Source organism: Myiozetetes cayanensis, unplaced genomic scaffold, assembly GCF_022539395.1.
Source record: "Myiozetetes cayanensis isolate MyiCay16 unplaced genomic scaffold, myiCay2020 scf34, whole genome shotgun sequence".
In the NCBI taxonomy this organism is placed as follows: Eukaryota; Metazoa; Chordata; class Aves; order Passeriformes; family Tyrannidae; genus Myiozetetes; species Myiozetetes cayanensis.
Window position 1 is genome coordinate 2,472,330 of NW_026087566.1, and position 23,131 is coordinate 2,495,460.

The 23,131-nt window shown below is 64.2% G+C and overlaps 3 protein-coding genes across 7 annotated transcripts; all 3 read right to left on the bottom strand.

Annotated features, from left to right (window-relative positions):
* Nucleotides 1–91: 91 nt before the first annotated feature.
* Nucleotides 92–12,115, bottom strand: WNK4 (WNK lysine deficient protein kinase 4). Of its 3 annotated transcripts, XM_050327586.1 has the most exons (20): nt 11,657–12,115; nt 6,356–6,528; nt 5,942–6,162; nt 5,692–5,849; nt 5,059–5,147; nt 4,764–4,983; nt 4,384–4,687; nt 4,100–4,230; nt 3,960–4,027; nt 3,728–3,869; nt 3,541–3,657; nt 3,315–3,470; nt 2,986–3,040; nt 2,711–2,845; nt 2,000–2,586; nt 1,687–1,783; nt 1,148–1,574; nt 837–1,039; nt 634–731; nt 92–555 (listed from the first exon to the last, which is right to left on the bottom strand). In XM_050327586.1, the coding sequence occupies exons 1-20, from the start codon at nt 12,098–12,100 to the stop codon at nt 553–555; spliced, it is 3,828 nt and encodes a 1,275-aa protein (XP_050183543.1). In that variant the 5' UTR covers nt 12,101–12,115; the 3' UTR covers nt 92–552. The 3 variants fall into 3 exon arrangements, with proteins under 3 accessions (XP_050183543.1, XP_050183542.1, XP_050183541.1); XM_050327585.1 differs by having other exon boundaries at nt 637–1,039; nt 11,657–12,067; XM_050327584.1 differs by having other exon boundaries at nt 634–1,039; nt 11,657–12,067.
* An 887-nt stretch (nt 12,116–13,002) lies between these two features.
* VPS25 (vacuolar protein sorting 25 homolog) lies at nt 13,003–18,689 on the bottom strand. Of its 2 annotated transcripts, XR_007630289.1 has the most exons (7): nt 18,571–18,665; nt 18,272–18,417; nt 18,119–18,172; nt 17,695–17,783; nt 17,171–17,246; nt 16,044–16,654; nt 13,003–13,494 (listed from the first exon to the last, which is right to left on the bottom strand). XR_007630289.1 is itself a non-coding variant. In XM_050327768.1 (6 exons), the coding sequence occupies exons 1-6, from the start codon at nt 18,633–18,635 to the stop codon at nt 16,542–16,544; spliced, it is 543 nt and encodes a 180-aa protein (XP_050183725.1). In that variant the 5' UTR covers nt 18,636–18,689; the 3' UTR covers nt 16,014–16,541. The 2 variants fall into 2 exon arrangements, 1 of the variants encoding a protein (XP_050183725.1); XM_050327768.1 differs by lacking the exon at nt 13,003–13,494 and having other exon boundaries at nt 16,014–16,654; nt 18,571–18,689.
* A 286-nt stretch (nt 18,690–18,975) lies between these two features.
* RAMP2 (receptor activity modifying protein 2) lies at nt 18,976–21,430 on the bottom strand. Of its 2 annotated transcripts, XM_050327770.1 has the most exons (5): nt 21,416–21,430; nt 21,131–21,281; nt 19,957–20,067; nt 19,523–19,625; nt 18,976–19,381 (listed from the first exon to the last, which is right to left on the bottom strand). In XM_050327770.1, exons 2-5 carry the CDS (start codon nt 21,189–21,191, stop codon nt 19,126–19,128), a joined length of 531 nt encoding a protein of 176 aa, XP_050183727.1. In that variant the 5' UTR covers nt 21,192–21,281; nt 21,416–21,430; the 3' UTR covers nt 18,976–19,125. The 2 variants fall into 2 exon arrangements, with proteins under 2 accessions (XP_050183727.1, XP_050183726.1); XM_050327769.1 differs by lacking the exon at nt 21,416–21,430 and having other exon boundaries at nt 21,131–21,415.
* Between the last annotated feature and the right edge of the window lie 1,701 nt (nt 21,431–23,131).

The window sequence follows — 23,131 nt, forward strand, 5'->3', positions numbered from 1 at the left end:
GTTCTGCTCTTTGTTGTGGCGCAGCGAGGCCAGCGGCCACAGGTCCTGCCCAGCAGACACACAGACACACACACACTCCATTTGTATTCAATCCACGTTTATGAAAACGCCTTCTGCACACCAGTTCTTAACAAAGTGCTCCTGGATCCTGCAGCTCCATCCTGTGACAGGGCCGTGGGGAGCTCATCCCGCCCCGCAGGGCAGGTGGGGGGCTCATCCCCACGCGGGGAGGGGGATGGAGGTCGGCGTGGTGCGGGGCTGGGGCGAGCAGGGGCTCCAGGGTGGGCTCAGCTCAGTAAAGCCACAAGAGGTGGGGACACCTGGCACACGTCCTCCAGCAAAGGGGCTGGGGACAGCGGGGAGGGCACAGGGTTGGAGGTGGGACAGACTTGCCCCCAGCCAGCTGTGCTGCCCCTGCAGAGCCCACAGGGTGCCCACCACAGGTCCGGGTTGCCCGGGGCTGGCACTGATGTCCAGGGGCTGCACGGGCTCTGCCCTGGGGCCTCAGGCACTTGGATGAGGTAGTTCATGAAGTCACTGCTGGCCAGCTGGCTACTGTGGAGAGAGGTGACCATATGAGCCAGGAGCGTCCCAGGATCACCCCTCGCCCCTTACCCTCACCCTCGCCCCTACCACGCGGCCGAGGTCGTCGGCGAAGGTCACGCCCTTGCTGAGCCGCTGCTCCTGCGAGCCGGTGCTGCTGCCGCTCAGCGAGTTACGGCGCATGATGCCTGCGGGGACAGCGGCCCTGAGTGGGGGCAGCAACCCCGCAACACCCACCCCACAGACCCCACCCAGCATGGGGCTGCTGTGGGGAGCGGGAGCGGGGCCGTCACCTGCGGGCTGTGCCAGCTCCAGGCGCTGCAGGCTGTTGCGGCGGGAGGGGTTGAAGCTGCCCTTGGAGAGGCGGCGCTGGCGGCTGGAGAGCATCGCGGCGGGGGAGACGATGCCCAGCGGCGGCTGCTTCCCCATCCGCAGGTACAGCTCCTCGATCTCCTTCTTCTGGGCGCTCTGCAGCAGCTGCACCTCGGCCAGGTGCCTGCGGAGGAGGGCATGGCACGTGGCAGCAGGGTCTTGGGGGAAGGGGCATGGCCCTCCTGCAGGCCCCGCATCAACCTCCTGGGATGCATCCCACCCTCCTGCTCACTTCTGGCGCAGGTTCTGCAGCTCCTCCCAGATCTCCTCGTCCTCGCTCTCGGTGTCGTCACTGCTCACGTAGGTCAGGCTGCGGGGGTAGCTCAGCCACACCTGGCTCAGCACAGCCTGGGGGGTGCTGTCTGTGCCCTCCTCCCCGAGGCCTTCCTGGTCACTCTCCAGCGGTGCCGCTGGCACCGTGCCCTCCTTGGCCGGTGCCTCCTCAACCTTGGCTTCCTGCTGCGCTACCTCCAGCACCGCATCCGAGTCATTGCTTGAGCTGTGGCCCGTGTCGGGGGCCGTGGGAGGTGGGGAGGCACTCACTGGTGGCCCCACTTGCTGCTCCCCGTCGCTGCTGCTCCCATCTGGCACGGGGGAGGGCACAGCCAGGTCCTTGGTTGTTATCACCTGGAACCGGCCCAGCATCTGGGGCTTGGCTTCTGCTGGGCACAGGGGCAGCTGGTGGGGTTCAGGGCTCGTGGGCTGGTGGGAACATCATGTGCCCCAGCACGGGCACGGCCTCAGTGCAGCCCCAGCCCTGCCCCACCTCACCTTCGTTGATGGGTGAGAGCCGGGCCATGGTCACGGCGGGGTCCGGCGACTCCGACACGATGAGTGAATGGCTGGGCTTGGGGACACCGGGTGGCACCTGCGGGACCTGAGCACCATCAGCTTCCCCACCCCACGTCCCCCCACATCTCCTGTTCCCCCAGTGCTGCTCCTGTGCCCTGGGACCCACTCAGTCCTCCCTGTATCCAAGTGGCTCCACAAGCCACGAGGCTTCCTGTTCCCCTGCAGCGACCACCCAGCCCCCAGGAGCTTCACCTCAAGCAGCCTTGGGGAACCTTTGCAGCCACACACTCACCGTGCTGCCCTCTGGGCTCCCTGGCGTAGATGAGCTCAGTGGTGGTGGGGGACTACCCGTGGCCTCGCTGTCTGTGGGGCACACTGGGGCTGGTGCTGGGGAGGGGAAGGATATGGGCCCCCCAGCAGGGGAGACATCAGCCCCTGGTGACTCCAGGATCCCACTGCCAGCCAGGACTGGCTTGACTGTGCTGGTGGGGTCGGGGTAGACAAAGTGTGGGCCCCCCAGGGCAAGACTCTGTGGCCGTGGCATCAGTGGGGGGTAGAGGTGCCCACCCGAGCTGGAGATGGGGGAGACAGTGGGCAGCAGCGTTTGGGCCACGCTCATCACTGCCAAGGAGAAGACGTTGGCCAGGGACAGGAGTGGGGTGGTGGGGGACCAGGGTGTGCTGGTCATTGCGGGGCTCAGGGGGCTGCTGAGCTCAGAGGGGACAGGGGACGTGGGGAGAGACTGTGGGGACACGAGGGCTTGGGGCAGGGCCGTTGGGACAGGCCCCTCTGGGGTCCTTGTGGGGGTCTGTGGGAACACCGGTGACGACGGGAGCCAGGAGGGAGCCATCGAGAAGAGGGGCCAGGTCTGCACGGAGCCTGCAGAGAGAGGAGCATCAGGAGCAGCTCCCAAGTGCCACCTCCTCCCCAGCCCAGGCACCCCAGAGCCTCGAGCTGGCAGCCCCGGTGTGCTGGACATGCCCAGCCATGCCAGTGCCGATACCTGTAGGGGCCTCCAGCAGTGCCGGGGCTGCCGGAGCCTCTGCGGGACCAGCCAGCTTGGTCTCTGATGGGGAGCGGCTCAGTGACGGCAGGACAGGAGACTGCTCAGAGAGTCTGGGACTGGTGCAGCCCAGGTCTGCAGCACAAGGGTGACAACCAGGCTCAGCCAGGGCAGGACGTGCCCTGTGAGACCCCCCAGGCTTGGCTGAGGCCGTCCCCTGCCATGTATGGGGCTTGGTAGGGACGAGACGGGCCCACGCAGGGGCACAGACATACCACTGAGCGAGGATGAGGAGATGGAGCGCGAGAGCCCCTGCAGCTGCAGGTCCACCTGCAAGGAGGAGGAGCTAAGCCCAACACTGGGGCAGAGGCCCCGGCCAAGCTGTGCAAAGCCCCACCCTGGCCCCACCACCTGTGGAGACAAGAGCTGGAGGCTGTGCCAGGCAGGGGACCACCACCACTTGTCACAGCAGTGGGCAAGTGACCACAGGAGGACCCTGTACGCCAGCCCCCTCCCCCAGGGCTCTCTGGGACCAGGCAGCACCCCCAGCCACACTCAGCATCAGCAGCTTTGCCAGCACTGGCAGGGCCGGGCTGGCACTCACGGGGCTGCCCACGCCACCCTCAGCCTCGGGGCTCCTGGGCAGCTCGGCGCCGCCGCGCCCATCCTTGCGCAGCAGGGTCTCCACGCGGTGGATGATGTCCCGGATGCGGCTGATGAAGCCATCCCGCTCTGACTTGAGGATGAACTCATTGTGGACCTGGGGGCAGAGGGGGGCTGGTCAGCAGCTGGCACAGCCAGGCAGGCCCTCACCCTCACCCCGCACTCACCATGACAGCTGCGATTTCCTCCGGGTTGTCCCCATCCAGGTCAAACTTGAAGGTCACCATTTTGTTGTTGTAGGTCTGCAGCTGGCACTCCACCACCCGGTCGCTCTTGTCGGAGATCTGCGGGTGGCAGGGCTGGCTCAGCCTGGGAGCGCCTGCCTGGCACCCGCCTGGCACCCACGGCACTCACGTTGGTTATGCGCAGCCTGGACCGGGCTCGGCGCCGCAGCAGCTTCCCCGAGGCTCGCTTGGGCGGCAGCTTGGAGCTCTGCTCGCTGGCCGAGAGCCCCTCGCAGCCATCGCTCATGCCCGACGCCACATCTGAGGTGTAGCTGCAGGAAGCCCCAGCGCTGGAGCGTCGGCCTGGCCATTCCCAGGTGCCACACGCCCCATCCAGCCCCCGCCCAGCCCCACAGCCTCACCTGTCCACCGGGGAGGAGAAGCCACTGGCAGGGGGCAAGCGCTCTGTGGGCAACTGCACCGCGATGCTCTGCGGGGAGAGGGCGGGGTGAGCCGGTGCCACAGCCATCCCGACATCCCCCACACGTGGGGCCCCACTCACCGTGGGGAAGCAGCGCACAGGCCGGGCAGGAGGAGGGCTGGCAGGGCTCCCAGACACAAAACTGCGGTGGGCCAGGTCTGGGGAGTCCAGGAAGCCGGAGGAGCTCAGGTATCCATCTGTCTCACAGTCGGCTGTGGAGGAGCGTTGGCATGAACCTGAGAATGTCCCCTCCCTGGCTGGGTGCCTGGGAAAGGGGCTGGGAGAAGGAGAGGCACCCCCCACCCACCTCCCACTCCAGGTACCCCGCTGCCCACCCAGCTGTCGCCCACCCAGTGCCTACGCACAGGTGGCTGAGGAGTAGCTGGTGTGCCGGTAGGCAAAGTGCTGGTGCTGGTCAGCCTCAGGCTCCTCAGGCTCTGGGGGGAAGGTGCTGCTGAAGACAGAGTCCCTGGAGCCAGGGATGGCTGGGGCAGGCGCGGGGGCACCAGGTGGCCGTGGGGACTTGAGCTCCTCCTCTGGCTCCGCAGGTGATGGAGCGTCCTGGACACGCTTCAGCTTCTCCCGCTTGCGCTTGATGGCGACCACTCGATCCCGCACCGCCTTGGCCACCAGTTTGTAATCGGCCTCACAGATGAAGCCCAGGACCACCTGCAGGGAGGGGGGCTTGTCACTTTGGGGTGCAGGGACCCCACAGCACCCAGAGCTCCCTTGTTCCCATCCCCACCATCTCCTGGGCCACTTCCTCTGCTACATCCTTGTAGAGCTCAAAGAGGAACTCGATGGCGTTGTTGTCCTTGTATTTGCCGTGCAGCTTCTTTGTGTCGTCCAAGCGCAGCCAGAGCTTGAGCCCAGACTTGACACCATCATCCTCCTCAGCCAGCTCCACGTGCACCCCCGTGTCCTCCTGGAAGAAGGAGTGCTCCAGCAGGTCCTGGATGGTGTACCTGCAGGGGACACAGCTCAGCACGGGCTGGGGGCCAAGGGGAACCGTGCCACCCAGGCCCCCGCTCTGACCCCACCTCTCATTCTTGTCCATGCGGATGCAGCCTTCGATAATCTCCTTCAGCTCTGGCACCTTCACCTTGTAGAAGCTGCTGGGCTTCAGGCCCTGGGGGTTGATGAATGTCAGCACCTTCTTCTGTGCCAACTCGCCACAATGCTGGGCTCCCAGGGTCCAGGGAAGAACCAGCCCAGGGCCCCACTGGTGCTGCAGCAGGTCCCATGGCCAAGCCACGTGTGCCTGCACGAGCCAGGATACCCTGGGGCTCTGGGTTTCCACCCCAGCAGGCAGGAGCTGGCAGGAACTGGCTGTGACCGGCCAGGGCACACGCCGTGCCCCAGGCAGGGGGTGGCCAAGCAGACCTGCTCCTGTTCCACCCCATTAATGTGCTGGCAGAGCCTGGTGGAGGGCGAGGGACACAGGGTCTGGCCAAGCCGTGGCCCCCCACCACCCACAGCTCCATGACCCAGCGCAGCAACCCCTCACTGGCCAGACTATCTTTAGCCTCTCGCACAACCTTCCCAGTGACACATTTTGGGCAGCAGCAAGGCCTGGCAGCTTCAGCTGACTGTCCCCCCCCACACACACCCCTTGTCCTGGCTCCTGCAGCATCAGCCAGCAACGTCACCCACGCCTGGGGCTGGGGCCTCACCGAGGTGACCTTGCGGTAGATCTGGGCAGCGTTCTGGCACTCGGAATAGGGGTACTCCGAGGTGGCCATCTCCAGCATGCACATCCCGAAGGCGTAGACGTCCACGGCCTCGTCGTACTTCTCCTCGTACATCTCTGGTGCCATGAACTCGGGGGTGCCTGGAGATGGCAGAGCAGCTCAGTATCCCCAGGGGAACCCACCCCCTGCAGCCCCCCCAGCCCCTGCGAGCCCAGCCATGCTGGGACCCCACCTATGACACTCTTGGCAAAGGAGGCTCGCTTAAGTGTGGCCAGGCCCAGGTCCCCAATCTTGACTGAACCCGTGGGGCCCGTGATGAAGATGTTGTCACACTTGAGGTCACGGTGGATGATGGGGGGTGAGCGGGTGTGCAGGAAATGCAGCCCCTTGAGGATCTGCCGGCTCCAGCGCTGCAGCACCTTCAGCTTCATCTCCTTAAACCGCTTCAAGTACCTGCCAGGGACCAACAGGGCTCAGACCTGCGGGGCTTGGACCACACCCCAACCCTGGCCCAGCCCACCCTCCTCCTGCTGCCGTGCCAAGGCTATCCAGACTCAGGTTCCCACACTGGGCAAGCAACAAAGAGCACCTCAGCAGGGACCCTGCCCCCTCCCCTGCACACCCCAATCCAGCGGTCCCTGCTCACGTTTTCAGGGTGCCAGATGTCATGAGCTCTGTGACTAGCACAATGCAGATCTGCCCTTTGATGGTTGACTTCCAGGAGTCGTAGAAGCGAACGATGTTGGGATGCTGCAGCCCCTTCAGCATCTCCACCTCCTCGCTGAACCGCTGCCGCTCTGTCTTCGACAGCTTCCGCGTCTGTGGGAGCCATCGAGGGGGTGAGGGGGGCACGTGGGGTCCTGCCGAGCACAGGGGGATGCCCCGGACATCCTGTCCCCAATCCCCCTTCCCCACGTACAAAGCAACAGAGGCACAGCGATGCACTCAGGGCTGGAGCCGTCCCGGAACGTGGCTTCCCTCCACCCTCCTCCCTCCGGCCCCCGCTCTGGGTGTGTGCACAACAGATGGGACACCGAGAACCTCGAGTACTTCCCCGCTGTCCTGTGCTGGGGCCGCCCATCCCTCCCCTCGCTCAGCCCCCAGCCGGAGCCCACCCCCTCCCTACAGGACAGGGGACCCCACCCTGCAGCCACCCCGCCGAGGGGACACGCGGGGGTTCTGCAAGGGGTGCTGCCATCCTGCCCTGTGCAGACCCGATGGCCACGGCCCTTCTGCCCCCACCGGGGCACCAAGCTCTGCATGGCGGGGTGCCGGGACAGCCTCAATGAGGCCTTTGTTGGGGAAAGCAGGCGGGGGGAGGCTCCAGCCCAGGTTTTTCCATGTTCCTCCTGCTCGAGTTAATTAAACTGGAAACCGAAGCTGAGGGTGCTGAGTGGAGCTGGGGTCGGGGCCAGCGGAGGGGACGGACTCCTCATCCTGGAGCGACACAGCCCAAGAGTGCAGGGAGGAGTGGAGCTGACTGAACAGAGCTCGAGGAGCCGGATCCTACCCTGAGTTGGGCAGCTGCGAGTGCCGAGCCCTGGGCAGGGGCAGCAGCAGGAGCACCGACAACTCCACCACAGCCTGGGGTCCCGATGAGCTCAGCTGCTGCACAGCCTGGGGGCCTTCTAGCTGGGACCCCTGCCCAGCCCGTGCTCAGGGGCAAGGAAGCCGGAGCTGCCATGGAGCTCCCACCGCCAGCGCTGCCAGAGCCGTGCTCAGCCCCTTGGCCGGTGGCCGCCATCCATCAGCCCCAGCAGCTTTCGTAACATTTTCATTGCATCACAGGTGGCCCCACGGCCGAGCTGGAGCCGCTTCATAATCCCCCTTGCATTTAACACACGCTCAGGGACCGGCTCAGCCCAGATGAGAACCTGAGCCTGCTGCAGCGGGATGAATGGGACCTTTCATACACGGGGAGGAAAACAGCACCCGAACCCCTGCGTGGCCAGCAGCAATCACCGGCTGCCCTGCCCAGCGCCACAGCCCCCATCACGCCCTTTGGCTCCCCACTGCCCACAGAGGCATCCAGAGGCTTCGCTGCACCCCTCAAACCTGCAGGGGCACAAGGAAACTGTGAACAGGGGCAGAGAGGGAGTTGTGGGTGGCCACAGCTCTCCCAGCTCAGTGAGAGCAGACCCCACCTGGATCATCTGTGCCAGCGCGGCCCCCACTGTGCCACCCCCAACCCCAGGCAGGACCCCAGCACAAGGCCACCTCTCCCAGGGTGCCTGGAGCAAAGTCTGGGGGAGCTGAGCGTGTCCCTTGAGCCTGTGCCAGGGCTGCTGGACTCACCTGGCACCGTCCCTCCCGCATGACCAAAGCGGCAGCCGCTCCCAGTCCCAGGCATCCTGATGCTCTCCCCACTGATTGCGGGGATCTGTGGCTGGAGGAGCACCAGGGAGGGCAGGGCAGGCAGGGCTACCAGCATGGACATGCTGCATGGCACGGGCACACCACGTCCTCTCCTGAGAGCACCCGCACAGGGCGGAGGAGGACACTGGGGATGGCAGTGTGGGGACGGTGAGGAGCTGGTGGCAGTAGTCCAGCCCCATCCTGTGAGCCAGGAGCTGGCTGCCAGGGAGCCCGGCACAGCCAACACCAGGAGCTGAGGCCAGCAAGGGAGAAGGGAGGGCTGGGAAGGGTGGATGAGGATGGCTCTCGCCTCTGCAGCAGGACCTGTCCCCAGCACTTGGCAGTGTTGGTGCTCGGCACACTCTGCAGCACTCACAGGGCTCTCCTATTCCCACAGCCCTTGGTTGTCCTGCTCCCACAGCCCTCCAGGGCCCTGGCTGCACAGTGGCACTTGCATTCTGGAGGAGCATTCACAGCAACACCCTGGTGGGGCACAGAGTGGGTGCTGGAGAGCGCCCAGCCATGGCCACAGCACCTCCAGCCACAGGGAGGTCCCGAGCCCCCTGCACAGGAGCCAACTCTACAGCAGCAGTGGGTGCCAGTGCCTCACTGCCTTGCCTTAAGTCTGCCCTGCCCAGCAGGGAGCTCCTGCGTGCTCACAGGCACGTGAGCACACACACAAGGTGCCCCACAGCCCCGGGGCTGCTGGCTGAGGTTACCAGTTCAATCTGCGGAGGCACGACAGCACCCGCTGCCCAGGATTCTCTTGCCCACTGAGGAGCCCCAAGGGGTTCCACAGGAAAATCACTCACAGACAGGTATTTACAGCCCAACCCCACTCTGGGCCTCCGGTTTCCTCCCTGCTTCCTCCTTCCCCATTGCCCGCAGCACCTACCACAGAAATAGTCCTGGGCTAAAGCTGGAAAGCACAAACAGCGGGGCTGTGGACACAGGCAGGAGGCACAGACAGATGCTGTGTTCAGGAGTAGGGGGCAGTGGTACGAGGGGATGGGGTTGGGCAAGTCCCCAGAGGGGTCTCACAGGAAGACTGGACAGGCAAAACCAGACTACAGTTCGCCAGGCTCTGAGGAGGGAAGGGCAGGGCGAGGACAGTAGGGAGAGCTGGGATTTGGGACTGGGATCCATCACAGCAGCTGAACAAGGCTTGCTGGTGCAGAACAGGTCAGGCCTGAGGTTAGGTACTCATTTGGAATTGAAAGGCAATAGAAGGAGAACTGTGAAGTGCACAGGACAAAGCTATTTTTAAAATGGCAGAACCACAACCACTTTTATTTGCGGTTCCAAATCCCATATTTGTGTCACAGTGTCCAACTCTTTGCATGATTGCTGAAAAAAACAAACTTCTAAAAGTCTGCCTCTGTGCCCTCAGCCCCTTGTGGGACATGGATTTGGGGACAAGAGACACTGCATAAAGAGTGCTCAGTGGAACGAAGCCAAATAGTGGGTGGGGAGGGGAGAGGGCTGGGGCAGAGGGGTGGAGGGAGAGGTGTGGGGGCAGCACTGGGAGGGAGCAGGGCTGGGGCTGCCCACAAGGATCTGGTTGTGCTCCCCTGGCAAGGTGGAGGCCAAGGAGAGCCAGGTCTGCCAAGGTCTCCCAACACCATGGGATGCTCACAGGAGGGTCCCTGCCAGGAGCTCAGCTTAGACCCCAGCCTCTCTGCATGCATCCCCTGCCAGATCCCCTGGGACCAAGCAAGTGGCTCCTGCCACTCCTGCCTGGCTGACTCGCAGGACCGGCAGTGGGGCCAGCATGTGCCTGCTGGATTGAGGCACAGGAGCCTTTTGCTTCCCAACTTCCTTTCCCCCACCTGGATGGTGAGGCCTCAACAAAAGACCAGGGCTGCCCATGTGCAGCTGCAGGGGTGAGCAGGAGGGCAGGGAAGGAGATGTGCTGCCAGTCCCACTGCACACAGGGGGAGCTGGGGCACGGCTGTGACACGGGGGCTGAGACCCCCAGGGAAGGACATGGAGCCAGCAGAGTGGGAAGCACCAGGCACGGCTGACTCATCCAGAGGAGTCCTGGGCTCACCAAGGAGAGTTTATCCCCGGCAGCAGCTGCCACCCAAAGGTACACGGGACTCAGCAGAGGTCAGGGACATTTGGACAGAGCCGTGGGGTTGTGTGAGGGTGGGAGAACTGAGTCAGCTCCGGACTGAACTCTCAGTAATTCTGTGCAACCCATGACAGGGGGGGAGGCAATCCTCACCTCCCTCACTAAGAGGCTACAGTCAGCCATCCAGAAACCACTCATCTCTCTCAGGATCTCTTCTTGCTCTGCTGGGCTGCAGCCACCCCAAGGACCCAGCCCAGGCAGACACCTGCCACTGCACCGAGCTTTTAGGAACAAGACAACAAACTCGCAAGACATGTTTTTCTGTGTCAACAAGGACTTGGACCTTCCCACCACAGCAGCCTTCCCAGAGCCAGGAGCCTGTGGGAGACTTTGGACTTCATCAAAGCCCTTCCCCAGGGGCTTCAAGGAGAAAAGGGAGCCCCGTGGCACAGCTCTCCTTGTGCAACTCCACGGGCAAGATCAGCCCCATCAAAACCAGTAAGTGGGTGAAGGCATTGCAGAAGCAACACCTTCACCACTGCCCTCAGCATCCCACTGTCTGCATCCTGCTGTCAGGCTGTAGGGCAGCAAAGGGGATGAAGGAATATGTCAGCAGAGAGAAACACTCCTCAGAGACCTGGAAAACCACAGGTAGCTGCTCCCAGCAGAGAGCCCCTGGCAGCGCCACAGAAACCACACACAGGTGCCCATGGACTCTACTTCAGCAAAGGTCAAGCAGGCAGAGCACATCAAGGTCGTGTTGTACCCTGGTCCCAACTGACACCCAGCCCCCGCCTGCTGCAGGCACGTGCTCCAGAGCAAACCAAGGGCTGTCGGAGCAAACCTCGGAGCCATTTCCAGCACTGGCACAGACATGTGGGCAGGGAGGGCACTGCTACCCTCCCAGGGGAAAATCTGCAAGCTGGTGGGCACCAGAAAGGCAGAGGGTTGTTCAGCCCCAGCAGCTCATCCTGGATCCACCTGTAAAGCCCCAGAGCAGGGACTGGCACCAAGAGGTTGGGTCCCCTGGCATGCTCCAAAGCGCAGGCAGCAAAAAGGCAAACGGAAAACAGCACGTGATGGGCAGGAGGGCCAGGAGCGGCGGTGCTAAGCAGGAGTCTGGGCCCAGGCCAGGAGCCCCGCGAGGCACCAAGGCGCTGGCAGCGATGGGCACAGCACAGGGCAGCGAGGGGAGCCCGTGCCCAGACACAGGTTCCATGCCCTGCCCGGCTGCTGTGGCCCGACTGGCTGGTAGTGCCTGGCAGAAGTGGGGGCTCAAGAGTCCCTGCCATCACCAGAACAGGCTCCAGCCCGGGAAGGTGCCCCAAGGGTCCCACACAGCTTTCAGGCAGGCAGCAAGGGGCAGCGGGCTCAGGGCTGGGGGCCTGCACATGCCAGGGAAACTGGACGGAGAAGGGGTCCAGTGACCCCTCTCGAGCCCCTTGCCCCGGGGCAGGGGTCTGCGGGTGCGGGTAGAGCGCGGGTTGGCAGGGGCGGAGGCGCTGGCAGGGGCCGTACCTGCAGCTCGCACCAAGCCACCTCCACGGTGGTCTCCGTGTCCAGCCCCTTGTAGACGGTCTTGAAGGAGCCGCGGCCGATCTCGATGTCGAACTTGAGGAACCGGCCGTCGGGGGAGGTGGCGACCGCCCGCGTCTCCACCTCCTCGCTCTCCGTCTCCTCCGGCTCCCGGAGCCCGGCGACGACCGGTGGCGGCGGCGGCGGCGACCCCCCGCGCACCCCGTCCGGCGCCGGGTACCCCAGAAGCTCCAGCTCGGCCGAGCTCCGCCGGTTAAAGCGGGAGGAGGCGCGCCGAGAGTCGCGACCTGAGGGCCGCCGGCTGCGGTGAGGGGCCCGTCCGGGGAGCCCCGGCTCCGTCTCCGGCTCCGGTGCGGAGCCGTCGCCCGCCCGCTCCGCCTCGGGCTGGGACATGGTTCCAGCAGCGGCGGGCTCGGCCGCCAGCATCGGCTCAGCCCGGCCGGGGCTGCCGCTGCCGCGCAGCTTCGCACCCGTTGCCGCCGCGACCCCGGAGCCAGGAGGGACCGCCGAGACCCGGCCCGGGCACCGGCCCCAGCCCCGCCGCTGCCCCGCCCGGCGGCACCGCCCCCGCCCCGCCCGGGCCCGCCCCCGCACGGCCACCGCCCCCTGCCCGCTCTGCGCCACCGGCCCCGCACCGGGCAGGGGCCCCGCACCGGGCACCGACAGCGCACCGGGCACCGGCCCCGGGACGGCGCCCAGCTCTGCGGTTGCGGACACGGGCTGCGCGCAGCGGGCGAGCGCCCCGGCATCGCACCCGGCCGCCCCGCCGGGGAACGGAACGATGGGCATCCCCCCGGGATGCGGGGTGTCCCCTCCCGGCCACCGCTGCGGGGGCTGCCCCGAGGGATCGCGCCCTCCCCTCCCCTCAGAGCAGCCCCTCGCCCGCTGCTCCTGCGGGGCTCCGAGGCCGCTGTGACCGACGGAGTAGGAACGCGCCTGGTTTAGACGTTTCCTGGGAGTTTCTGACTCCGGTCACGGAGCAGCGTGTCCCGGAGCAGCCGCGTCCCGCTGCCCGGTCACGGGTGCCCCCACGCCGCCCCAGACAGCCCCGCTCGGGTTCATTACAGTCTGAAATCCTAAAGTTAGGGTCACGCAAATAGGAAGAGTCGAAGGTGTGTGTCAGCCCCGCGGGAGCCAACACTCCGGACAAGAGCGTGTTGTCTCTCCAGGCTGAAGGAGGAGGTTGTTCTGCCGGTGAGGCTGTTTACACAAAACACAAAGCAATTGAGGCCACCGCTAATTTCTTTTCCCTGAGGTCAGATTGTTTCTACTCAACGATACCGGAAACATTAAGGAGTGGATCTACACGGGAGCACTGCCATTTCCTCCTGAATGCTAACCTGGCACCCGCGGTGTGACGCCGGGCAACCGGGGCTGCTGACCCGAAGTTCGGCTGTGGCCACGTCCGACACGACTGCTCCCCACAAATCCCTGGCGGCAGGAGGAGGGAGAAGCATTTAATGAAATGTGGTTCCTACAGAAACCATGGCCAAGCTGTGTCTCACTGCTGATCTCCCCTCTGCTTACCCCCCACACATGACCAGCTCTTCCAGCAATGCTGCCCGTGCCCCTGTGGGTTTGCTCTGTGGCTGCCCCCACCCAGAGTTCCCTGACAGGGACCCTGCACTGCCCAGGCACAGGAACACGGCCCAGGCTGGCAGGGAGCCCCTTCTCTCCAGTGAGACACACACAGAGACAGGCAAAGATCTCGGCTTGGTTGCTGGCAGGGACATGTCCCCTTATCGAGGCTTTTCATCGTGAAATGAGATGCCTTGGAAGATCCCAGAGGAGCAGGGGAGTATTCCAGTCCAGTGAGGCCCCTGCAGACAGGAGAGGAAATTAGGGGTGATGTTTGGTCCGACTGCTGCCCTCCCGCACCTCCCTGATGAGTGGTCTGAGAAATTCCCTAGTCAGCCCTGGCCAAATGCCACCCCACACCAGAGTTTGGCAGGGGGGAGGCAGCTCAGGCAGGGACACAGTTTTCCCCCTGACCTGGCCAGGGACACCAAGCTGGAGACAACTTGGCCTGAAAACAGAGGGCTCCTGCTCCACAATCAGGTGCCCAGTGCAGCTCCCCAGCGTTATCAGGGTGACATTTCTGGGTTGTGGATGCCAGTGCCAGCCCTCGCTTTGAGGAACCGCCGCAATCAGGGAACATAACCCATTTCTCACCTGCATTTGGCTGCCAGGAAGAGAACAGGGGACTGTGTAATCACTCTCCTTAGAATCAGATAATGAATCAAAGCCCTGCTCAGCTCTGGGCTCCAGCAAGCCCTGCCAGGAATTGTCTGTTCTGATTCCGGAGCTCAGGGCAGGATCACAGAAGGGCCAGAATGGGTCCAAACAAAGGGGTGTGTGTGTCCCCACAGAGGGGGATGCACAGCTGGGGCTGCATGGCACAAGGTGCCCATTCCAGGAAGAGTCCAGGGCTCTAGGGACACCCAGGGCTTGTTTCACAGTTGGCTTCACCACCCCATGCCCACAGGAGCTGCCTTGCCCCTCCTTGCCCTAACCCATGTGAGTTCAGGGAGAAGGAGATGGTCCCCAAACCTCAGCTGTGGCAGTAACCCTGGGCAGATCACTGTGAAGGATTTCCTCAGCCCAGAGGTACAGATGGGACCCACCTGCAAGCTTATCCCAACACATACATTTATCAAACTGAAACAACTCTTATTCCCAAGCAGCCACATAAAATAAAACCCCTCTCGGCGTCTTACCTCCCTGACCAGTGGGATCTGAGTGTGCCTGGCCTGATAGTGCCTTATCTCAGCACCAGAGCCCCTGGGCAGTGCCTCGCCCCAGCCAGCAAGCCCTAATCACCGTGGCCAGACGCAGCAAGGGCCTCTGAGGGGCCATGGGCCAGAGGAAGGGGCTGCATCAGCCCCCCCAGAAATGCCACCTCCACAGAGGGACACCTGCTCCCTCCAGAGCAGCAGCACCAGCCCCCATTTTACACCATGTCCATTCCACAGAGGGGACATACTCTTCCTCCTCCTCCTCCTCTCACTGAGTAAGCAACTAAATAGGAAAAGCTGAAAAAGAGAAGGGAATTGCTGCCAGGAGGGCCTTGGAACGAAAAAGCTAGTTTTAGGCTTATCTAATGTCACATCAGCCATTTCCTAAGAAGGGAGCGAATTTAATTAAGAACACAGACTCCCTCAAGGACAGCCAGGTTACAGACAGCACTCCCAACCTCACAGTGCTGGGAGGTTCACATCACGCACACAGACAGCAAGGACAGACACCCTGAGCCTGACTGCTGGAGGCTCAGTGTTTGGGATCCAGTGCAGACGCCTCCAGGCACAGCACTGCGGCCACAGAGGCAGGCAGAGCAACCAGGGAGGGATGGGGCAATGTGAGTGGCATGGAGAGGGAAGCAGAGGCAGGTCTTGGACATCAAAACCAGTCCAGGGCAGACACTGGCAGCAGACAGATCCTACACAGAGGCTTCAGTGGCTGCAGACACAAAGGGAGGCAGAGAGTCCCAGGCTGAGCAGACCCTGAGCCAGTTGTGGGGACAGACGTGCTGTGGGGCTCCTGGCACACTCTGTGGCACAGCCTTTGCTTCTGCTGGCCTCACTCAGTGCTGTCAGTGCACAGCAGCACCACGGCAGAGCTCACAGGGATTGAAGACCACACCAGCCCAGTGTGTCAGTGATTCACCATGAGCACTGCCAGTGCCTTTATCCAGCACAAAAGTGCTGGCACTCAGGAATTCCTCCACAGCACTGCTGTCCCCGGGCACGGACGGGAAGCCTAAGCTTCAGCTGCAGCTCCAGAGAGATGTGCCCAGACCAGGGCAGCACATCCCACCAAGTTCAGGCCAATGGGCTCCAGTTACTAAATGGAAAGTTTTAAATTTTGCAGCCCCTGGACTCCAGCATCTCACCCACACTGAGGATTCCCTGACACTGACACCGGCTGTCAGTGCTGGGTTGTCCCCAAGGGCAGGGCAGGCTGGACACGCTGCTCAGCACTGGCCAGGGCAGGTGCTGGACCCCCAGAACGACCACACTGGTCTGACCAAAGGTCACTCCAGCCCTGCCCCCAGCCTCCACTATGGAAAGGCAAGCGTGATCCTGCCCCAGCACAGCCATCTGGCTGCCCCAGGACTCAGGGGGTCAGCAGCTGTACCTGGGCCACGGCTTCTGACAGGCTGGGGACTTTGTTATCAGCACCACGAGTCTAAAGCTGAGTCATCCCTTTACCAGCCACAGTGGTACAGAGCTCACCCCGTCACCTCTGCACAAACCCAGGGGCTGCCAGCAGCCTGCATGTGCAAAATTAAAGCAAATGTTGTTTCTGATGGGAAAATAAAGACAGATGAAAACACCCACGCTGCTCTATAAATACATTTCATTTTAATCACCTGAAATTGGTTCCTTGGCATCCCCCAGCCCGTTTGGCAGCGAGTGACTTTCCTTCTGCCATTGAGGGCCTCCACAGCACAGCAGCCACAGCCAGGCCCCTGCTCCTGCCTCACCCCCAGGGCACTGCAGTGGGACTGGGGGGCCCAGGCACGTGGGACAGGGGGTCCTTTGAGGACAAGCTCAACCAGCCAGCTGGGACTGCTCCGAGGCTGTCACAGCAAGAAGGACCAGCAGCAGCCCCGGTGTTTTTCACTACTGGGGGTCCCTCTCGGAACTGCCCAGAGCAGCTTCAGCCTCTCAAACACGTCAACAGGAAGAACAGACAGACAGAGGGTCTCAGGAAATTTCTAAGTCGTGTCTTTGGAAGGGTTCGCAGACTCTCCTTGCCCCAAGAAGTCCTGAGGATGCAGCTACTTGCAGTCAGGGCGTGAAGCCAGGCCCGGGGAGCGACCCTTGTCAGCGAGACCGAAGACTGCAGCCGGGGAAGGGGGCTCCTGTCAGAAGAACTTGACGCCTCGGCCGTCATCCAGCGTGATAATTTCAGCCTTGTGCTCCTGCTGCAAGGCTTGCAGGGCACGGAGCAGCATGGCCTCATCCAAGCCATGGAACTCTAGGAAAGGACAAAGATACCCATCAACAGGACAAAAAACCCAAAAAAATATCACATCAGGAAATAAGCAGGCTTGCAAGGTCCAGGGACTGGGGGCAGAGGGCTCAGAGGGGCACAGTAACACTACAGCAAATTGAGAGTCACGGCTACGCTGACAGGCTCATCCCTACATCACTGCTTCAGGAACAGAGCCTGAAGGTCACCAGACAGCAGGGATGAGTCACAGCAGCCTCTAAGGCAGTGCAGGAGCTCGGCATGAAAACAAAACACCCCTCACCTCAGCAGAGAAAGTGCTGGGCACTGGGGAAGTGAAAATGCAATTGCAGAGGGAGATGTTCCTGCGAAGTGTTAAAAGCCTTTGGAGCAGCACGTGCCAGTAGTGGGGGGGGGGGTAAGTTTGCACGTGAGATTTCAAAATATTTAATCTACAGAACTAAGATCTGAGAATTAACTGTTTACATGCTCCAATCCAGTGTGCTCTGAAAACCTGCTCTGGACCACGAGCCCTGGCATTACCTTCGCTCTCGGTATCATCCCCGCTGGCCAGCTCGTACAGCGTGAACACAGAGTTGGTCAGGCCATTCCTCAGCACCTGGGAACAGAAAGGCAACACAGCAAATCTCATCCATGTGGCTGAACATCCTCCTACATCCCAGGGCACGGGACACGAAGCGTGCACAGCACTCCAGGAGCAGCAGCAGCTTGGGGTAGCAGGGTCAGAAGTGCAGCCTGAGGGGATGAAGAGCCCTGTCCCTCAGTTCTTTCTGCCCACATACAAAGTGACACTGTCCTGTCCTCACCAGGGAACAGCCAGTGGCACTGGGGGCAGACAGTGGCACCCACCACTGACACTGCAGCTCACAGCAAGCAAGAAGCTGCTGCTAACCCCACCCCTCCCTGCAACAGGGAGAAATGGAAGCAGGAAGGTAAAAGCAATGAGGAAGCAAGAGGAGAACACTGCAGTGGTCTTTCCCAAACAGCAGCCAGGACCCCCTGTCCTCTCAGGCACTGAGCCTGGTCTGGGTGTGCAGCTCTCTCACCCACTGATAGATGAGCTTTCCCCATTCTTCTGGTCTCCTCCACATGATCAGAAAGCTGGTTTTGTTCTTATCTAACCATTCCAGATTCCCTAGAAACAACAGGGAACAGGGACTGAATCAGAGCACAAGTCAGCAGTAAGGGTCAAACGTGCAGATTTCAGGACACATGCCAGGACACTGCACCCAGGGGCAGCCTCAGGGTCCGGCCTCCTCCCAGCTGCTCACACCAAGTTCCTAAACATCGCTGTGTCTACAGAAACCGGTTTCTCTTTTGAGAACCTCCTTCCCCCTCAGCTAAATCTGCCTGCAACGGCAGGGTTGGCTCCCTTGGAGGCGCAGGCAGGGATGACCGTAGGAGCGGGGCGGGCACCGCCTGCGCTCGGGGATACGGACGGACAGACGGACGGACGGACGAGGCACCCACCGTTCTTTCGGAGCTCCTCCAGCACCACCTGGATGGATTCCAGCGGCAGCTTCCCTGGGCGCGGGTTAAGGAGGCGCTGACGGAGCCGGGGTCGGGAGGGGTCGGGGTGCTAGGGGACGGGGAACGGGTGCGGGCACCGGGCCCAAAGGATACGCTGGAGGCGGCGGTTGGCGAAGAGCGGGATGTCCTGCGCTTCCCGCACCGTCATGGCGGGCAGGCGGTGCTGCCGGCTGTACGCCAGCGCCAGCGCGCACCAGGCCGACAGCTGCTTCTGCCGCGTCTCGCCGTTGGGCTGCAGCCTGTGGAGGGGAAGGGGGGTCGCGTCAGCGCCGGGGCCGCCGAGGTACCGGCACTCCCGCCCCGCCCCGGGCCCGGTGCCCCCACCCCGGTGTCCCGCGTCGCCCGCCCTGATCGCCCCGGCCCAGCCCCGCGCCGTGGCCGCCCGCGCTCACGTGAAGAAGGGCGGGAAGCTGTACTGCCAGGGCCACGCGAAGCTCGCGGGCTCGGTCTCCGCCATCGGCACCGCCACTGCCACCGCCGCCACCGCCTCCCGTCCCGGCACGGCACGGCCCGGCCCGCTTCCGGCGCGGCCGCGGCGCCCCGCCCACTTCAGCGAGACCACGCCCCATCCATACCGAAGCCCCGCCCTCCATGCGAGGTCCCGCCCCCTCCGTGCCCCGCCCCGGTCCCGGTCCCGGTGTTCCCGGTCCTGCTGTTCCCGGTCCCGCTGTTCCCGGTCCCGTTCCCGGTCCCGGTGTCCCAAGAGGCACGTTCCCCGCGGCAAGAAGCTGCCGGCGTGTGCCCGTGCCGGGGAGTTGGCGGCGGGAGGGCCCGCGGCGGGATCGAACGACGGAAGAATCAGAGCCACGCGTGGGGGGGGGAGAAGCGTTTAATCCCGGGCGGCGGCGCGGGGGAAGGCAGGAACCGGCCTCCCCGGGCCCCGGGAGCCCGCGAGGCGGCTCGGGCGGCCGGGGGTCCGTGCCCCGCCGCGGGACGGGGGGGCAGCGCTAGGCCTGCGCCTTGCCGTCCTTGCTGCGCCAGATGACCAGGGTGACGAGGAAGGGGATGAGGCAGATGGGGGCGATGATCATGGCCAGCAGCACGTCCTCGGGCGGGTCGAGGTACACCGGGTGCTCCAGGGTGCAGTTGTGGAAGTAGCGGTGGTGGCTCTGGAAGATGTACTGCTCCGCCAGCGCGTTGGGGTAGCTGTAGTTCAGGCGGTCGGCCCAGAGCTCCAGGCAGTACTGCAGCTCGCTGTAGGGCCTGGGGAGACAGCCAGGGCACTGGCAGGGGACAGGGCACCAGGGCACAGACCCCCGGGCTATCCCCAGCCCAGCAGCACCCCTCTGGACTGCCCAGCCCCTCTGCCCTGCTGCCAGAGGGGAAGGTCCCGCCGCCCCATACCTGCTGATGACTTTCCACTCGCACAACTCTGACGCCGTCACATTCCTCATCAGGTAGACAAAGTAATCCCAGCACTTCTGTGTGATGTCGGTGTAATTTCCCTCTGTGGGGAAAGGTGCTGAGCACGCCCCTTCCATAGCACATCCCTGCCTGCCCCTGCTGCCAGGTGACACCCAGGCCAGTGGGAGAGACACTGGCAAGGTGGGGGAGAGACCCTGCAGCAGCCCTGGGGTTCTGCCCAGACCCCACAGCAGTCCCAGGGCAATGCCACGAGCACAGTGGGAGGGCAGGCTGCTGCTGGCTGGCATGGGCCAGCTATTTTGGGGATAGCCAGGGGAAAGGGGGAGGATAACCCTGCGGTGCAGAGCCAGCCCTGGCCAGGGCACCGTTGGGCTCAGGGTGCTGCCCAGCCCTCGCTGAGCCCCAGCACTCACCCATGGGCTGGGCTGTCCCATTGGACATGGCCATGGGTGAGCTTGTCCCGGCATCCTGGCCAAAGCCCTTTGTCTCGGCATCCATGTGGCAGAGCCCAGTCCCCAGGAGCACTGCAGAAGGGGGGACACAGAGTGAGGAACAACACAGGGTCTAGGGGGGCAGGTGCTGGTAGGGCTCCACGCGTGGGAGCTGCCTCAGCAGAGGCTGGGTCTGCAGCAGGGAACTGGTTCTGAGTGTCCCTTGGGGGCCACCAGAGCCAGCAGTTGGGGCGCAGGATGGTGAGCTGCCCCAATCCTGGCACATGCTGGGGCCAGGGTGTCCAGCCCCCTAGATGGGCTGCGGCTGTGCAGAGGAGTCCAGCCAGGCTGTGGGCAGCTGCTGAAGGGCTCAGAGGAGCTCTCTGGGGGCAGTGGGCCCTGGGCTGTGGTCACAGCACAGGGGTGAGCCGTGCCCCCTGCCCATGGGGAGCCAACACAGCAGCTGCCCTGTTAGCCTGGGTGTCTGCGTTGCAGCCGGACAGGGCTGAGTCAGGAAGAGGAAGCGCTGGACACAGCACGGCACTGCCGGAGAGCCCCTCCGCCTGCCATCAGTCCCACGCCCAGCACAGCCTGCCAAGGGCGTGGGGCACGTCTCGCCTGCCCCACGGGGCCCCATGGCCCAAGGAAACCGCCCCGTCCATCTTCCACCCTTGGCCGAGGGCCCGCCCATGGTGTGGGGCAGCAGTGCTGGTGGGCCCCGGTGGGCCCTGCCTAGGTCGCTCATGGGGAGCTCTAGGACAGCCAGGCACTGGCCACGGGGTGCTCCTGGGCTGGTACAGTGGCTGAGGAAAGGGCAGCCCACCCTGTCCCAATCTCTATCCCTGATGGACCCATCCAGCCCCTCTGCCTGGGCACGTGTGGTGCTGCGGCTCCTGTTGCAGCTCGGGGCTTTGCAAGGCTCCCTGCTAGATCGGGGATGAGCGTGGTGGGGGCTGCCCCTGGCACCCACCTGCCACTGACCCCTGGCCGTGCTGTCGGCGGCTCTCCCAGCCGCCCTCGGGCCAGTCCCATGCCGGGGTGGGCGGCGGGTCAGGCTGAGCTGAGACCCCGACCCCGGGCCCCACGAGCGGGAGGGCGGCCACACGCGGGGTGGTGCGAGGTGCGGAGCCCCCGGGGCCGCCCCCCGCGCACTTACCCCAGAGCAGCAGGAGCCCTTGGGAGAGGTGGCCGGAGCTTGTGTGCGCGCGCGGTGCCATCCTGCCAAAGCCTGCCGGCTAACGACCGGGACAAGGATTTCAATGGAAATAACAGGAAGCAACTCCTTTCCTCTGACAGGGGCAGTTTGACTACGGGAGACGTGTGAAAAATGAGATTGCTCGGCGCTGCTCTGGAGCGGCTCTGCCGGCGGGACTCCGCCGTGCCGGCCCCCGCGGGCATTGCTGCGGCGCCCCGGCACCCGCGACGCCCGCGCCTCACCCACCGGCCCGGAGGCTCTGCTCCCCGCACGGCACGTCCAGGCTTACGAGGCCGCGATTTGTTTACTTGTGTATTTCTCTTTAATCCTGTCTGGGCTGGGTTGTGAAATCCCTCGTCTCCTGCGTGGAGGGCAGGCAGCCCAGCAGCGGGGGGAGTGGACGGGGAAGCACAATGTCCCCGGACGGGCGCTGCCGCCCAGGGATGGGGGAGGCAGGGGGACCAGTGGTCCCAACACCTGCCCCCACGGGCAGCACAGCTGGGGCAGCTCCAGCCCCTGCCCAGGCCCGCGGCAGAGGAGGGAAGGGTGATGACGTGACCTGCCCACAGGCACAGGGCCGAGGAGGTGGGGAGAGGGCAGAGACTTGGCCGACCCTGACAGTTCTTGGCCCCAACGCCTTCCTCCTGGACCGCCCAGCCCAGTGCCTGCCCAACTCTGCTGGAGCCCCCTATTCCTGGAACAGTTCCCACCCAGGGGCCCATGTCCCCCAGCTGAGGGTGACCCCAGCCCACAGGTCCACGGCATTCCCTCATAGGATGGGGCTGAGGCCAGGTGAGCTCGTTTCACCCCTGGCCAGGGGCAGGGTGCAGCTCAAAGCCTCATCCCCTTTAACAGCCACCTGTAGACATGCAGAATGGGGACTGGAGTGCAGTGAAACACAGGTCAGAGGGACCCTGCCTGCTGTGGAAAGATGATTAGTCCTGTCTTTAGCTCCCCAGCAAAGGTTCTGGCAGAGCTGCCTGACGCTCCCCAGGCCACAGCAGCCACCACTCCGGGGCACCACGGGACCTTCTGCAGACGAGTGGCCACATCTGGAAACTATCCCTGGCACTCCAGTGGCTGCAGAGCTGGAGCCCCCCAGTCCCAGTCTCTGGTGGAGCCAGCAGAGCCTCCGGCTGGGTGGCAGGAGCCTCTGCCAGGGAGACACCCAATGATCTCAGCACGGCCCCGGGGCCAGGACGGCCACCTCCCTCCTGGGGCATCCGGAGGGGATGGGCAGGGACAGGACAGGCAGGGATGGGATGGTGGCTGCTAGCCAAAGGCCTGGGCCCCCCACCCAGCCTGGCATCCCCGGTGCTCCCGGCCAAGCCCCAGCCGGGGCGCCAAAGAAGGGGCTTGGCCCGTGCAGGGTCAGGATCCTGGTGCCTGGGACTCTTCTCCCAGTGCTGCCCCTGCTCAGGGCAAATGCAGGCATCCCCTAGTGCTATAGAACCAGCTCCAACTGCAGGGACTCCCCGCCCCGCCTGACTCAGCGAAGCTCCCAGATGCGGGTGGGATGCGGGGACTGCTCGTCCGTCCCCTCGGGGTGACCCCATCAGGGTCGGGGGGAGGGGCGCCACGGGGCAGCCGGCTCTCCGAATCGCGGAGAGGGGATGGACGAGGCCCCCGCCGGGGCAGGAGCCAGCACCGCCCGCTCCCCACTGCCGAGGCCACCGGGTCAGGAAGGGCCGCCGCCAGCAGCCGCTTCCTGCCCGGCGCCGCCACGGGGAGCCAGAGAGGCCCGGGACTGCCGGGGCGACTCGTCGAAGCCAGGCTGCCCCGGGACGGGACCGGCGCTGTCCCGCCAAGCGCTTCCCGCGGGACCGGACCGGGCCCGCAGCAGAGGCGGGGTCGGGAGCACCGAGCATGGGCGGGCACCGGGGCGGGCTGGGCGGGCAGCGGGCTCAGAGCCGCCGGGCTCGGCCCGTCCCCCGCAGCCCGTGGGGGTGTTCGCCGGGCTGG